Below are 15,747 nucleotides of genomic sequence, written 5' to 3'. Positions count from 1 at the left end.
AAGAAGAAGTGGGAAATAAACAAGGTTGTTTTTAATTTATTAAACAATTTTTTAATTTATTAAACTATTTTTTTTTATTAAAATGTCCCAAAGTTGATGAACAACACGGTCTGGACGAAGTTGTGTGTGCATTGGGATAAGGAAGAGACGAAAGAAACTTCTTCTAATAATTTTTTTTAAATTCCGAGGAAATGAACCCTCGAAAATTTTCGACGAACATTTCCTCGAATAACCCGACGAAAATTTTCTACCAAACAAACAGTGTTAGCCAGATCTACCATGGAATCTGAGTTCATAGCCTTAGACAAAGTAGCAGAAGAAGCTGAATGGCTTAGAAATTTTTTGGAAGATATTCCTATGTGGGAGAAACCTGTGCCAGCTATACACATACATTATGATAGTCAATCAGCTATAGCTCGGGCTTAGAGTAATCTCTACAGTGGTAAATCTCGTCACATTATAAGACGACATAAAACCATTAGACAACTTATCTCAACTGGCGGAATCACAATAGACTACATCAAATCGGCTGACAACCTTGCGGATCCATTTACTAAAGGTTTGCCACGAGATGTTGTTGCTAAATCATCAAAAGGAATGGGTTTGAAGCCTATAACGAATGAGGATGCTTGATTGCAACCCTACCTATCATGACTGGAGATCCCAAGACGTAGGTTCAAAGGGAAAACAAAATCAAACAGAATCTAACCAAAGCACTTGAGACAAAGTAGTCTTCCCAGCTCCTAAGATGATAAAAGTGCTAATGAATGTGTGAAGGATAAGCAGAAGCTTTTAATGATTCCATAGCTTCCAAAGCGGAGTATTACTCAATACTTTTCATGGTCAATCACCTAATGAGTGTGAAATGAAGCCGTTTCTAGGAGAATGAATGCAAGGCTGTATTCTCTAAGTTCACTCATGAAAACCAGGAATAGTTCAGGGCCACAATGAACACAATAGAGAACTAAGTTCTACGAGAAAATGAAGCTGCGTTATGCATGTTGTCTCGGTTTACATAAAACGCCGATTGGTTCAAGACATCATTTTTACCTTCTGGTAAAGTAAACCCGACAGATATTAACTATGAGTGATTCAAGGCTTAAAAATGCCACCAACTCAAACACAGTGAATTTTTCGCAAACCCTCTCGATAAGTCTGTCTAGTCTAATCATGATTAGAATATAGAGTCTATCGAGTATGCATATGTTTAGAAGAGTCATTTCTATTCATGTGAGGGATTGTTGGATCCATTAATAGCCATTAGGCTTTAATGAAATGTGTGAAAAGCAAATGACTTGGGCCTGCGTATTTAACAGCCCAAAGAATCATTATTTTTGATGTAAAGGGACTTGTCCCACATCGCTTAGAGGAAGATAAGTTGAGCAATATATATATGTTCACTTACCATGAAAGCTTAAACAGCTTGGAGAGAGAGGAGAGCTCCCACGCGCACGCGCGCCGCCGCCGTCCGGCCGGCTCGGCTCGGCGTGGGCGTGGGCGTGGGCTTTGGGTCTTGCATCTTGCGTCTTGGGGCATGCGTCTTGGGTCTTGGGTCTTTGGTCTTGGTGGAGGGCCTCCGGCCCAATAAGACTATTCTTTTCTCCGAAACGAAGTAGCAGAATATCCGAACGGGTATTGAATTAGGAGAGATTGGATATCCGAACCCGAATGGATATCCGAAAATAACCGAACATATGTATAATTAACCTTATATTTCTATTTTACATCTCTCATTTTATATAGAATATTTATATTGATACTACACATATTTTAATTTCATATCATATACATATAATTGCGGAGAAAATGATTTTCTACTCACTTAAAATGCATTTCAATCTTTTTATTTCAAGAATTAACAAAAACTTATATCAAAAATTTAAAAACAATAATCAAATTAATGTCTTTTTAGTTTCAAAATGTTATGTCGAGATCTATTAACCATTCAATCTATTAAAAATAAAGAAATTAGTTAAGTGAAAGTTATATTTTTAAATACAATAAATTTGAGAAATAAAAATTTTATTTTATTTTTTCAAAATCTAAATATCCGAACCCGATCCGAAATAACCGAACCCGAACTAAAAATATCCGAACCCGACCCGAAGTACAGAAATACCCGAACGGGTTCTACACCTCTATACCAAAATACCCGAAAATCCGAAATCGGATACCCGAACGCCCACCCCTAGGCTTGGGCTTGGGTCTTGGGTCTTGGGTCTTGGTGGAGGGCCTCCGGCCCAGTAAGACTATTCTTTTTGGACCAAGTTAAGCTCAAATTTGCCATTTATTTTGAGAAAAAACAGCATGCAATTTTATTTAAAACGACAAGTAGTTTGTCTAGAAAATAAAAACGTCATGCATTTTATCCTCTCGAAAGTTTTAAACGAGATAAGAGAGAGTCTTGAGGAAGAAGTTTCGGAACTCAACTTCCCTCGATCTCCGCGAGATTCTCGCCTACGTGCAGCAACTGTTGCGGGAAGTGGGTCTTCTCCGTCTCTTTAAATTTCGCCTCTCCTCTTCCTTCATTTCTTAACTTTTTCCGCATCGAAACCAACAGCAAAAATCCCTTAGCGTAAGTCGTAAATACGAGAGTGTTTCGTAGAGTTTATAGTTCGATAGGGCGATTCACGAGTGAAGCGTGATCGTCTGCCATGGTTGTATCCTGGGACTCGATATTCGTACAGTACCGTCTCACTAACGGAGAAAATATTTAGAGTTAATGAAAGAGATTATATCTCGACTCCATGTTTATTTGCGAATACGATTTCTTATCGTTCTTGTATTCGCTTTACAAATCGTCAATTTCCTTAACATGTTATTTTGTTATATCGTCAGTCTGGTTATCCGACTTCTACAATATATATGCACTCTCTAATAACCTTTTTGATTTGTGCCATGTAGTCGGGTTACGTTGTAATCAGAATTCCGGATGAAATCTTGGACCTTGAAGAAGCAATTAAATATACAAAAGTTATTGGTTTATTTAATCGAAGAGCTTAATCTAGCTCATGGCAAGAGGCTCAAGTGTCAAAGAGTTTAACAAAACTTCGAATCCATAGAACATGGCATCATATAAGTAACATTTCATTTTCTCTATTGTTATATGACTGTGTTAGACATCCCACATCTAAATAAGAAGAGTATTAAAAATAACATACAACATACATATGTCACTCACTCCATTAATTATCAATTAGTGTAACTTGGAAAGCTCATAGTCCTGAAGTTACATAAATATACTAAGTTGGGAGAGAGTTAAGGCCAATGGTTTATCTTAATTTAAAGAGGCAGAGACTTTGGAGCCTTCCTTTTTCTGAATGTCAACTTTTGTTCCAAGACCACCCTTTGTGTCCGCACCACTCTGAGCAAGATTGACCTCCACAACAGGGCCCTTTCCCGGCGCCGGAGGTTCAAGGATATTACCTGCGCAAACAATGTAACAAAGAGAGAGTCATATGGTTTCCCGGATTGACAAGTGATTCGCATTAACAGTTCAATGGCATATTGACAGGTTCAGAGCTTAGTGAGTTACCGATGCCACTGAAGAAAATGCCGTAATCCATTCCATTGTACATGGTTGGTATCACCACCGAATAAGGGCATTGGGTGGAGAATCCAACCTTTGTGCCATTAGATTGTTTGACTGATCTGCTTACCTTGTTTAAACAACGCTTGAATTGCTTATGGCAGTTAACATAAGTCATACCTGCAAATAAATAAAAACCATATTAATACAAAAGTTACATGCTCAAGTCTAGTTTTCTTTAAAAAGATCATGTCAAATATTGGCAATAAGGAGCAGATATTATTATTTTTTTATTTTTTATTTGGAGTACCTTTTAAATCAACACAATTGTCATGTGTCAGGCAACAAGCATCAAGACTATCACAAGGTGGCTCTCCACGGCATCCAGTGTATCCTATCCCACAATACTTCCCATAGCGAATGCCGATAGCTGATGGAACAGAGTATTATATAAGAGAATTATCCAAATCCAAAGGGATGCAAGAGAAAAAAGAAGAAGAAGAAACACAATCTTACTAGTGCAGTCCTGCGCAATGCAGGTTTTGCTGCATGGCTCCTGTCATCACATTTTAATTCAACACATCAGAAAAAAGGCTAACAAAATGCACAATAAACTGTTAGTTTGTGTTTATATGACCTGGCTGCGAACAATGGCGAGGAGGAGGAAGGTGGCGACGCTGAAAGTAAAACGTGTCAAAGCACCACCGTTCATCATCTTTCTCTCTCTCACCTCCGGTTGAAGTTTCTTATTTTTGTTGTGGTTTATGTTCTCTTCAAGTTTGAGGCTTCTTTGAACTTGTAAGATCTCATTGTCATTGGTTCTCCTACTTTTTCGTTCTCTTCTTCTCTTATGTACCATAGACTTAAAAAAAGAATTGAGTTATTTATGTTACCTCAAGGAACCAACGAACACGATTAATTAAACAGAGGATACACAACGGCTAATGCCTTTTTTTTTGGTTACAAATAGATTGCAAATAAACTTGGTTCTAGTTTTATGCTTGCGTGTTACAAAAAAAAGTAAGACTAATGCTTTTTTTTCTTCAAATAGATTGCAAATGAAATTGGTTCTAATTTTATATCACTAAAGTAAAAGAAATTTCCTGTAGAAATTTATGTTCTTATTGATCTCAATCTTATCTCAGAGATTAGCAAAATGTATGTTCTCAGCTCCAAATCTTCAGGAAAAGAAGTGGAAATTTTTTTTGATTCAGAGAATCATGGAAACCACAAAATGTTGTTTCAAGTTATAATAGTTGGTCTCTTTCAAGGGTAATAGCCGGTGAAGGTGAAGCCTCTGCCAGTGATTTCTCCTGCGCAGTACCAGGCAAAGCATTCAAGACCAAACAAAGCAGCGATTCCAGCATCTTCTACCTTCAGATCGCTTCTGTTCTTCCATAAGTTCTTTGCGTAGTCTAGTTCCTTCCAGAAGGTTTCATAGCGTTTTGGAATGCTGTAAAATAAGAGGTAGAAGAGTATCAGATACCACACATAAATGCTTATGCACATTGCCCAAAACCTCTTCAATTCATAGTAATGGACAGTGAAAAGATTAAAAGCCACATGAACGTATAACTCTGAGACTTGGACAAAATATTGAAGGGAGAAGAGAGGGTAAGGACCTAGCAAGACGGGTGTAGAGAAGCTGCTTAGACAACTCTTGGCACTTGTCCACAGTGGCGGGTTCTTGGATAAAGTGATTGTTCTTCTCAAGCAACTGCCTGTAGTAACAAGTGCCATGCTTCGCCACAAACTTTGAAGCCTCGCATGCCTTTGATTGAACTTGTATCAACTTCGACGCCATCTTCAGAAACAGAATCCTTCAAAAAAAAATACATTAAACCCATATGATCACTTAACTCACTCCTTCTTATAGTATCAGATTACATTCAAAGACAGAGACTTTTTCACAAAATTCACACAAATCGAGTTTAAAGACCTAAACTTTAATAAGCCCTCAATTCCAGAGCAGCAGATCGAATGAGCAAATCAAAACTCGAAATCTCTATCGAAAGCAGGTACAGATCAGTGGATATAGGTCTAAAAGTCAATCACGAGATAAACCCAGATCAAAGCGAGAAACTCTCGCGAAGATTAGCGATAGCGAGAAGCTCGCCGTACCTTTTTTGTGCAGTAGAAGTGCGGCGGCGCTGGTGAAGAAGATGAGTTGATTTGCGATTCGAGCTACTCTCTCTCTCTCTCTCTCTCTCTCTCTGAGGAACTGAAACGACGCCAACTCTTACCACGATGTCGTTTCATCTTCTACTCTCGAAAACGACAGCGTTTATGGTATTTCGCGCAATAGTGACGTTTAGTGAACCGCTGAACCGGAAGGATAAAATCTTACCGGTTTGGTATATATAGATTGAAACCGAACCCCTACCGCAGAAGAAACGAGAGCCCCACCTATCCAGACTTCTACTCGCAAAGACCAAAGACTTCCGAGTTCAATAATAAATGCTTGTGTACTTTCCAAAAACCCTAACCTCTACTCTTCGTCTCTAATCTCTATCATCAAACCTCTTCTTTCTCTCTTTGCTCCGTTACTTCTCTCTCTTCCCTCGTGTGTCAAACGTAAGACAAACAATGACTAACAACGGAGACGAAGTTGCACAAGATGAATCAATGTGCGACGCCGGAGAGAGCACCAATGCCTACTTCGATTCCTACTCTCACTTCGGTAACTTCCCTTTGTCATTTTTTTCCAGTTCATGTTGATGTTTTTCTGAAAGCTCAAAATTTTGACTCTGTTTCAACTTTTATCTGTTTTTGCAGGAATTCACGAAGTAAGTATCGAAAAGACAATACTGTTTCTGTTGTTATTACCAGACGGTCCTGGAGACAAAACTTGTTGAATATATTTAAAGTCAATGTGTTTTTCTTTTGGTATCTGTTACAGGAGATGTAATTTACCAACTGGAATCTCGTCTCTCTTCTGTGCCAAGGCTGGAGCCTCTCATGTCTACGCTGTAACGTTCATTACTTTAAGTTTCTTTTCATAAGTTGGAAACTTTGTTCAATATGTATTAATTTGGATGTTCTTTTAACAGGTTGAGTGTTCTGAAATGGCTGATATGGCTAAGGAGATTGTTAAAGCCAATGGATAAAATCTGATGGTTAGTTTATCTTCTTCACTATGAGTTTATATTCAGAATAAAACATCTGTTGTGTAACGATGTTTGTTTTTATCGTTGTAGTGATAACGGTTTTGAAAGGGAAGATTGAGGAGATAGAGCTTTCTATTCCTAAAGTGGATGTGATTATATCTGAATGGATGGGTTACTTTTTGTTGTTTGAGAATATGTTGGACAGTGTCTTATACGCTCGCAATAAGTGGCTTGTAAGTTACACCTCTCCACTTTGTTTATAGTAGTTAAACCGATGAGAGCCTATGGTTGTTATATAAACTTCTTGCTCCTTTGGTGTCTAGGTTGATGGCGGAGGTGTGCTACCAGACAAAGCCTCTCTGTTCCTTACAGCCATAGAGGATTCTGAGTATAAAGAAAACAAAATTGAATGTAAGCACGTATGATTTTACAACGTGTATCTTAGTTTCTATTGAGATTTGCATTTGCTAATTGCGTTTCGTGTGTTTGTGCTTGCACAGTTTGGAACAGTGTGTATGGTTTTGACATGTCATGCATCAAGAAAAAGGCTATGATGGAGCCGCTTGTTGACACCGTCGACCCAAAACTGATAGTAGGCTACTTAAGGTAATAAGATATACACACTGACGATGATTACTAGTATCTCTCTTTTACATGTGGCTTATGCCTCATTTCATTTAATCAGACGATGGATATCTCGAAGATGTCTTCTGGTGATGCTTCCTTCACAGCTCCCTTCAAACTAGTTGCACAACGCAATGACTACATCCACGCTCTTGTTGCCTACTTTGATGTTTCGTTTACCATGTGCCACAAGCTTCTCGGTTTCTCAACAGGTGCAGTTTCTTGCTAGTTCTGAATATGATCTTATGTTACTGAATCACTTTGGTCTGAAACTCTCGCTGAACAACCATGGTGTTATGAAACGCAGGACCGAAGTCGCGGGCCACACACTGGAAACAAACAGTCATGTACCTTGAAGATGTCTTAACCATATGCGAGGGTGAGACAATCACTGGAAGCATGTCTGTTTCGTATAACAACAAGAAGAATCCTCGAGATGTTGACATAAAGCTAAGCTATTCTTTGGATGGTCAGCACTCCAAGATCTCAAGGACTCAACACTACAAAATGCGCTGAATTTCTCGCATATTGTTGTGATTTTACTTTTTTTCCTCCTTTCTAGGTTTGCATCATTCTCTTTGATTCACACGGCAACATTTGTTTTTTATTTATCCAAGTTGAATTCATGATTTTTCTCTAAACCATCACATTATATGTATTGTTCCCCTGTGTTACAGCACTTTCTCTTGAAAAGATAGATAGAACCTAGACAGCTACAATGAAAGCAAGTGTAAAGAAGAAAAGTGCATTAGAACAGACCAATTCACAATCTGTTTCTACAGCTCAGACTTTCCGGATTTAGATTTCTTTGAACTAACTCCTTTCCACCATCTCCGGACCCGGTTGGACACTTTCTGTGCATGTCCCCTCAGAGCTTCACTTTTCTTCTTAAGTAACTTAGTGACTGTCTTCTTCCATTCTTCCTTTTTTGTCTCTTTCAAGACTTTCCCCTGAAACCAACAAAACCATAAAAGTGTTTAGAGAAAAAGAGTAGAACCATCTTGGTTCCTTATTAATGAAAGTTTAAGCTTCTTATGTTACCAAGTTCTTGGGGAACTTGTCATCCTCTTCCTCATCTTCATCATCGTCGTCACCATCTTCATCTTCAGTACCGAACTTTTCCGGGTTTGCTTTGTACTTCTCTAAATCTTCCCTAGAGTATACCTTCATGCCAGGTGCTCCTGGTATCCCCTGATGAAACAAAAACAAAGAGTTAGCTTAAGATGATTACATGGTACATTGATGCTTTCCTTTTAAGTCTCATCACAACTCACCTGCATAGATCTCATCATCTTGTCCATTTCAGCATCTTTTGATGGTTTTGCCACAAATGGTTCTCCACGAACTCGATCCTACACAAAAGATGGAGAGACACACTTATCTCTCACACAAAGTTTCTGTCTTTTCATCAAACACCAAAGGATCGTTTAGGAAGATACCTTTGGAACGGGAGGAGGGTTCTTGGTACAAGCATCGGTCAGGTCTTTGCATAGATGGTTAACAAGTGAAGCAAGATCAGGCTTAGACTTGTATATATACTCGGCAACGTCAGTGTCTGAGTAACCAATTACCTGTAAACAAACATATTAAAAACCACATTCCCCCTAACACCAATTCTACTAGTAGTCGAAAGACCACCAATGTTACTCACCTTTTGACAAGCAGCCTCGATGGTCTTGCACTCAGAATTGCACATCCCTTCTTCTTCTTGTTCAACCAGCTACGAACAAACACTTCTGAGTCAATCATAGTTCTTGCATTGGATCAAACAAGTGAGAGAGATCTATTACCTGTAGCTTATCACCTTTCTCAACAATATCAATCTTAAGCATCCAATCAGCTTCCTCTTTCTTCAAGTTGCACACATTCTCAGCAATCTCAATGATCTCATACTCCGAGATCTAAACATCGCACGCTACCACTTAGACCATAAACATAAAACTAGAAAAAAAACAGCGTTACTAATATCACAACAACACAATCTTACCTTCTTGGGAGAGATCTCTACTTGCTTCTCCTTCACTAGCTGATGCAACCTCGACGCTAGCTTCTCGCACACCTGGCACTTGATATACGGAACATCCTCCTTTCTCGGAGCCGACGACAAGGGCTTCTTCGCGCCCACAGGTAATAACGCCGACGAAGCTACGAGAGCTAATGCTACTACAGCTATCAGAAGAACTCGATTCATCTTCTCCACTGTTGAATGAATGAAAAGACAGAGACTTTCTCGTAAAGCTTGAGACTTTAAGCAGGTTCTAGCACGGATCGTGTATATATAAAGATCATGGGTTTTGCGATCTCTTTGCCGATAAATCTGGGGTTTTGAGTTTTCTTTACTGTGCCGTGTTGTTGAAGTGGAACCGATGTTACGCTTGTTAACGTGTTTCCTGCAATCTTATTGGTTGTTGTAGTGCTGACACGAAGTGGGGACCCACTGGCTCAACCAATAGCATCTGTTGATAATGGGCTTGATTAAGAATATTACTCGGTATTTCACGTACATGTGTAGGTGGAGTTTGCTGAAAGCCACTTAACTGGCCCCTGAGGCGATACACTAGGCCCATTATTTAATCTTAATCTATTTAGGGATGAATAAGGGTAATTTTGTCTTTGTGACGAACAGTTATAGGAAAATGAGCAACAAATAGAATGTATAATGAGAAATCGGCCAAAAAAACACTGAACTTTGCGGGAATTGCCAAAAAAAACCTGTACTCGAACCTGACCAATAAAACCCTTATCTTTTGTTGACTTTTTTAGTTAATTCACAAACTTACGGTTGACTAACCAGATTAACACACCGTTAACCGACAGTTAAAACAGTGTTAGCTCACCGTTAATTATTGTCGTGTAGTGAAACTACGTCGTTTCATTCAGTTGTTTTGTTAAACACAAAATCTCAAGACGACGTCGTTTTGCTTAATTAAAATTGTTGTTGCCTGGACTCGAACCCGTGCACTCGTGGTCCTAAGGGGGTTTTGCCACTGAGCTAGTGGACTTTTCGGAAGATTATCACACATGTTTATTTTTATTGATCAAAAGATGTGTTTAATTTCAATCAAACAAAATGAAACCCGTGTTTGAACGTAACCCTAATTTCTCAAATCGATTTGGGGATTTCTCTTGTAATGGTGAGGAGATGGTAAATACGAAGTTCACAAGGAATGGAAGGGAGGTAATGATTTTCGGAGCGATGAGGAATTTCGATTACGGGAATGACGAAGCGGTTCAAGATGGGGAACTTCATATGGGTCGCATGCGTCATCTCCGGAGAAGACCACGAGGAGGGGAACTTCATATGGGTCGCCATCTCCGGTGAAGGCCACGAGGTGTGGTTCAACTCTGTCTCCTAGAGTTTCGAAGAAGCAGAAGGTAAATGTGGCTCCTTCTGGTGATGACAGAGAAGAATGGCCAGAGACTGAGATGTTGGCATCAACATCTGATCTTGTAGGGATTAGTAAAGGCAGTTCATACCCTCCTTCCAAAAGCTGAGCATAGACAGTGTTGTCGCCATATTTACGAGAACTGGAGGAAATGTGGAAAAGATCTAAGGTTACAGAGGTTCTTTTGGTTCATTGCAAGGAGCTACACTCCTGGTATGTTCAACTACAACATGGATGAGCTTAAGAACTATGATCCAGGCGCACATGCATCTTTGATAAAGACAAAGCCAGAGACTTGGTCTAGAGCTTTCTTCAAGATAGGCTCCTACTGCAATGATAATCTGAACAACTTGTGTGAGTCCTTCAACAAGACCATCAGGGAGCCTAGGAAGAAACCTGTGCTAGACATGTTAGAGGAGATAAGGCGCCAATGTATGACTAGGAACTACAATAGGTCTAAGATGGCTAAGGACAGGAAGGCTAGGTTCACCCCGAAGACACATAAAGAGTTAGACAGGGTTGAGAAGAAGTCAAAAGAATGTAGTCTGCGTTGGGCATTTGGGCCAGAGACTGAGGTGGATGATAGAGACCAGTCATATGTGGTGAATTTGGAGAATGAGACTTGTGCATGTCGAAGCTGGCAAATGAATGGTATTCCATGCATCCATGCTGCTAAGGTCATCCTTGGCGTGGGAAGAAAACTCTCTGAATTTGTTGCTCCTTTCTACACAACCTCTAAGTGGCGTGAAACCTACAGTTTTGGGATCAGACCTGTAAATGGGATGATAGAGTGGCCTCGGACCAATAGATTAGGTGTGATTCCACCACCTAATCGAAATGGCAAGCCTGGTAGGCCTAAAAACCATGATCGAAAGAAGGGAACCAATGAGACAGTGTCTACTACCAAGCTGAGTCGTGCGAACAGGGTAATGACATGCTCTAATTGCAAAGAAGAAGGGCACTACAAGAATACATGTCGGAAGGCTTTTGTTGAGAGCCCACCTAAGAAACCAAGAGGCAGACCAAGGAAATATCAGGTTAGGGTCTTAGTTTCTATCTCATTGTTTTTTAGCTCTCGGTAATGTGTCTAACAATTCATTTATATGTTGCAGGGACTACACTTTGGCGAGTCACAAGCTCAATCCTCAGAAGCTCAAACCTCACAAAATCAATCCTCACAAGCTCAAGCATCACCATGGGAAGTTCCTCAATCTTCAGAAGGTCAATCCTCACAAGCTGAAGCATCACAGACAGCAGCGTGGGGAAGATGGTTTTTTTAGATGCTTGTGTGTTGTTTATGATGGTCTCTGTCTGAATGCTTTCGTTGTCTGTTGTTTATGATGATGTCTCTGTCTGAATGCTTTTGGAACAAGAACTACCTTTTTCTTTCTTCTTTTCCTGCTGTTTTAATTTGAAACTCTCAATGAAGATAGTCTTGGTTATTATCTTTGTGTTTTCATCATGTTGTTTATCTTGATGGTCTGTTCATTGGTGTGTTCATTTGTCCTTCTATAAACAATCAAGAAGTAAAACATAAACATTACTGAAACATTGTCTTAAAACATAGCCTTACATGAACCATGATTCTTACATAAACATAGCCTTACATAAACAGTCTCCTAGTAGCTATTCATAGACAACCCATCTGCTTTGTCAAACATGATCAACACAAGACATATCACAACGCGGTTTTTTTAGATTCTTGTGTGTTGTTTATGATGGTCTCTGTCTGAATGCTTTCGTTGTCTGTTGTTTATGATGATGTCTCTGTCTGAATGCTTTTGGAACAAGAACTACCTTTTTCTTTCTTCTCTTCCTGCTGTTTTAATTTGAAACTCTCAATGAAGATAGTCTTGGTTATTATCTTTGTGTTTTCATCATGTTGTTTATCTTGATGGTCTGTTCATTGGTGTGTTCATTTGTCCTTCTATAAACAATCAAGAAGTAAAACATAAACATTACTGAAACATTTCGTCGTTTCTTTTTTATTCATTTAACTCGGATTCAAAGAGAATAAAAGAAACTGTGTTCGTATATCCATTGCAAAGTCCACTAGCTCAGTGGCAAAAACCCCTACCATTAAACCCGAGTGCACGAGTTCGAGTCGATGGAACCCCATCTTTGTAATAAAAAAGTTAATGTAAAACGCGTCGTTCCATTAATTTGTCTTTAACTCGGTTTTGAAGAATAAAAGAAATTGTGTTCGTAAATCTATTGCAAAGTCCACTAGCTCAGTGGCAAAAACTCCTACCATTAAACCCGAGTACACGAGTTCGAGCCGTTGAAAACTCATATTTTTAATAACACAGCTATATAAACGACGTCGTTTGTCTTTAATCAGACAAAGTGATGAAACGACGTCGTATACTTTAACACCCAAAATTAACGTCCGCTTAATTAACAGTTAACTCGGTTAACGGTGTGTTTATCTGGTCAGTCAATCGTAAGTTTCTTAATAAACCCGAAAAGTCAACAAAAGTTCAGGATTTTATTGGCTAGCCCATATGTCCAGGTTTCTTTTGGCAATTCCCGCAAAGTTCAGTGTTTTTTTGGCCGATTTCCCAATGTATAATCGTTTTAAACACTAGATAGAATTTGACTCAGCTAAAAGCGCGAAAGATTTTAGGATACACAATTTTACTAATAACGTTACAAATGTTTTGTTAATTTTTAAGGCTTTTGTCGATTTAAATTTTTTTTTTTTTACATTTTAACCAGATTTTAAAACCCAATCCAAACCCACAATCGACCTATAACTGCGACCGAACTGGTAAATCCAGTAACCCGAATCCAGTTAGAGTTTAAAAAAATATTCATTAATTAAAATCCCGATAAACTTGCAAAAATAGTTAAAATCCGAGGTTATCAGTTTCACTGAAGAATGATCGTTATGTAATGCAATTTGATTTAGCTTGTTATTTTAAAATTTAATTTCAAAGTTTGCATTATTTAAATACTATTTTATCTTATTATATTTTTATTATATGTGGTAACTCCAACTTGTTACAAAAACTGTTTAAATGTTTTTTTATATTTATGTAAACGGATAATAAAGAAAAAAATTTAAAAATTTACGACAATCAGCGTAATTTTTCTTGTATTTCTAATATTGAGATATATATATAATTATATATTAAATTGATTTTTGTGTCATCAATTATATATTAAATTGATTAAACTATTGACATATGGTTTACTCGCATTGAACTCAATAACCTAATGACCGAAAATAGTATGGTTCAATGTCTCGATAAAGTTTTAAAACATTGATTTAAACATATTTTCTTTTTATAATATACATTTTTATTAATTTTTTCCAAAATAATATATGATTTTATATACTAATTCTATGTATGCTGATCATATATCTTGAAAGCTAATATAATTTATTGGTTGTTTGTGATTGTAATATAATTTGAAGACATTAGACATTGAGCAATAATTTTTGATGAATGCGTTTGTGTATCTGTTAATTTTAGTAGTTATATAGGATATTGTTTGTAACCTATAAGACTTCTTGTATGATTATGTGTAATCTTGTGAAATATTTGGTAGTTACCAATTTCTTTTACAGATTATTGACTATACTAAAATTTATCAATTAGTTTTTACGTGTCATGTTAATAGGAAAATAGAATCAAGCAGTATACCAAACTTTCCATATCAATAGTAAACAAACATGGGTTCTTTAAAAAATGAATCAAAATTTTAAGTCAAACACAAAAATAATATATGTTTTTTTTGAAACTTTTTTTTGTCCTATTCACCCTAGAAGTTCTACTTATTCACGAAAATGCTATTATTTTTTCTCTCGAAAATAAGGCTTTTACCTTACCATCCTCGTCTTCACCAAATATTTACAACTTTGTCATTGACATCAATACCTCAACCACCATGAACTACCAAACTAAGAGTGTTAATGCCCTAAAGTTTCGATTTTTTCTCATCCTTTCTCATTTTCTATCCGCACAAACCACATATCTTACACTTTCTCTCAAAATTCATCAAAAAAACTGAAGATTTTGATTACAAATTATGTAAGGTTCATAAGCTCACGATTCTTGGTGTTTAACGAGTAGGTAGCTGTTGTGGTGAAGTTCTGGGTGATTGGAGAAACCACGCAAGTCATCTCACGAGTTCAAGGTATGAAATCGCGAAGTAAACAAAAATTTCGAAATTCCCAGAGTTCGTCAGAAATTTGACTTTTTGTAGAAGACTTCTAAGAAAGTCTTCCTGGAGAAAACTTCTACAGAAGTCTTCTGAAAGTCTTCCCTAAGTCTTCTCAATGCCGGAAGATGTCTGCGTAGGTTACTTTTGCAATTGAAAAATAATAGTAAAACATTTAATATCAATGAGAAAACATTTAATATCAATAGTAAAATTTCGAAATTCCCAGACTTCTTTAGAAGTCTTCTCGAGTTTAATTCTGGGTTTTGGTCAAACCTTTGCGCGCGAAAGAAGACTTCTACAGAAGTCATCCGACGGAAGACTTCTCTCGAAAAGTCAAATATAGTCAATTGCAAAAGTAACCCAGCAGACTTCTTGCGACATTGAGAAGACTTCTTTTGAAGTATTCTCCAGGTAGACTTCCCTAGAAGTCTTCTACAAAAAGTCTAAATTCTGACTAACTTCGGTCAAATTCAAAAGTAACCTGTTTATCAGAGAAGACTTATCAGAGAATACTTCTTTACAAAGGAAGACTTCTCTGGAAATTTAAAAAAAAATTCAATTTCAAAAGTAAAGCAATATTTACAAAGGAATACTTCCAAAGATGTCTTCTGTAGAGTAGACTTCTTAAGAAGTCTTCCTTCGTAAATTTGCAATTGCAAAAATGACCTAAATAGAAGACTTATTTTGAAGTATACACAGAGTAGACTTCTTTTGAAGTCTTCCGTGGATGACTTCAAAAGAAGTCTTCTATGTAAATCTTTATTAAACTTCATATTTATCTAAACTTAAAATGAATTTTTAATATCTTCTTGCTAATTCATGTTTATTAGTCAATATTGGGACTACTGAGTCGAATTTATAACTTAATTGGTGATAATTATGAAGTTACAAACATTGATGTTTAATAATGTTTCTAGCTAAACGGAGAAGT

General features: G+C 37.5%; 4 protein-coding genes and 1 pseudogene across 4 annotated transcripts; 2 read left to right on the top strand and 3 right to left on the bottom strand.

The window, feature by feature from the left end:
- Positions 1 to 3,076: 3,076 nt before the first annotated feature.
- Positions 3,077 to 4,312, bottom strand: LOC106333518 (phospholipase A2-gamma-like). The gene is made up of 5 exons (XM_013771956.1): positions 4,167 to 4,312; positions 4,046 to 4,085; positions 3,840 to 3,959; positions 3,536 to 3,709; positions 3,077 to 3,426 (listed from the first exon to the last, which is right to left on the bottom strand). The coding sequence occupies exons 1-5, from the start codon at positions 4,242 to 4,244 to the stop codon at positions 3,278 to 3,280; spliced, it is 561 nt and encodes a 186-aa protein (XP_013627410.1). The 5' UTR covers positions 4,245 to 4,312; the 3' UTR covers positions 3,077 to 3,277.
- Positions 4,313 to 4,633: 321 nt separating this feature from the next.
- On the bottom strand, positions 4,634 to 5,802 carry LOC106336439. The gene is made up of 3 exons (XM_013775272.1): positions 5,651 to 5,802; positions 5,152 to 5,349; positions 4,634 to 4,982 (listed from the first exon to the last, which is right to left on the bottom strand). The coding sequence occupies exons 2-3, from the start codon at positions 5,331 to 5,333 to the stop codon at positions 4,796 to 4,798; spliced, it is 369 nt and encodes a 122-aa protein (XP_013630726.1). The 5' UTR covers positions 5,334 to 5,349; positions 5,651 to 5,802; the 3' UTR covers positions 4,634 to 4,795.
- A 902-nt stretch (positions 5,803 to 6,704) lies between these two features.
- Positions 6,705 to 7,814, top strand: LOC106331165 (annotated as a pseudogene).
- A 68-nt stretch (positions 7,815 to 7,882) lies between these two features.
- LOC106336438 lies at positions 7,883 to 9,618 on the bottom strand. Its single transcript, XM_013775271.1, has 7 exons — positions 9,248 to 9,618; positions 9,051 to 9,161; positions 8,912 to 8,980; positions 8,700 to 8,831; positions 8,535 to 8,612; positions 8,302 to 8,451; positions 7,883 to 8,210 (listed from the first exon to the last, which is right to left on the bottom strand). The coding sequence occupies exons 1-7, from the start codon at positions 9,449 to 9,451 to the stop codon at positions 8,037 to 8,039; spliced, it is 918 nt and encodes a 305-aa protein (XP_013630725.1). The 5' UTR covers positions 9,452 to 9,618; the 3' UTR covers positions 7,883 to 8,036.
- Positions 9,619 to 10,478: 860 nt separating this feature from the next.
- LOC106331164 lies at positions 10,479 to 12,040 on the top strand. Its single transcript, XM_013769493.1, has 3 exons — positions 10,479 to 10,607; positions 10,715 to 11,683; positions 11,759 to 12,040. Exons 1-3 carry the CDS (start codon positions 10,479 to 10,481, stop codon positions 11,924 to 11,926), a joined length of 1,266 nt encoding a protein of 421 aa, XP_013624947.1. The 3' UTR covers positions 11,927 to 12,040.
- Positions 12,041 to 15,747: the final 3,707 nt, after the last annotated feature.

Source organism: Brassica oleracea, chromosome C3, assembly GCF_000695525.1.
Source record: "Brassica oleracea var. oleracea cultivar TO1000 chromosome C3, BOL, whole genome shotgun sequence".
Classification (NCBI taxonomy): Eukaryota; Viridiplantae; Streptophyta; class Magnoliopsida; order Brassicales; family Brassicaceae; genus Brassica; species Brassica oleracea.
This window is presented reverse-complemented; position numbering and strand designations above follow the sequence as displayed.

Bases quoted from the DNA above. Each gene is read 5' to 3' on its own strand.
- LOC106336439 (XM_013775272.1), bottom strand. From the start codon at position 5,333: ATGGCGTCGAAGTTGATACAAGTTCAATCAAAGGCATGCGAGGCTTCA. The intron at 4,983-5,151 runs GTCCTTACCCTC...CTTATTTTACAG, and splicing joins CTCTACACCCGTCTTGCTAG to CATTCCAAAACGCTATGAAA.
- LOC106331164 (XM_013769493.1), top strand. From the start codon at position 10,479: ATGACGAAGCGGTTCAAGATGGGGAACTTCATATGGGTCGCATGCGTC. The intron at 10,608-10,714 runs GTCTCCTAGAGT...CTGATCTTGTAG, and splicing joins ACGAGGTGTGGTTCAACTCT to GGATTAGTAAAGGCAGTTCA. The intron at 11,684-11,758 runs GTTAGGGTCTTA...TATATGTTGCAG, and splicing joins GCAGACCAAGGAAATATCAG to GGACTACACTTTGGCGAGTC.
- LOC106333518 (XM_013771956.1), bottom strand. From the start codon at position 4,244: ATGATGAACGGTGGTGCTTTGACACGTTTTACTTTCAGCGTCGCCACC. The intron at 3,960-4,045 runs GTAAGATTGTGT...CTGTTCCATCAG, and splicing joins CATTGCGCAGGACTGCACTA to CTATCGGCATTCGCTATGGG. The intron at 3,427-3,535 runs GTAACTCACTAA...TTGTTTGCGCAG, and splicing joins CATTTTCTTCAGTGGCATCG to GTAATATCCTTGAACCTCCG.
- LOC106336438 (XM_013775271.1), bottom strand. From the start codon at position 9,451: ATGAATCGAGTTCTTCTGATAGCTGTAGTAGCATTAGCTCTCGTAGCT. The intron at 8,613-8,699 runs GTATCTTCCTAA...TCTTTTGTGTAG, and splicing joins ACCCTCCTCCCGTTCCAAAG to GATCGAGTTCGTGGAGAACC. The intron at 8,452-8,534 runs GTGAGTTGTGAT...TTGTTTCATCAG, and splicing joins AGATGATGAGATCTATGCAG to GGGATACCAGGAGCACCTGG.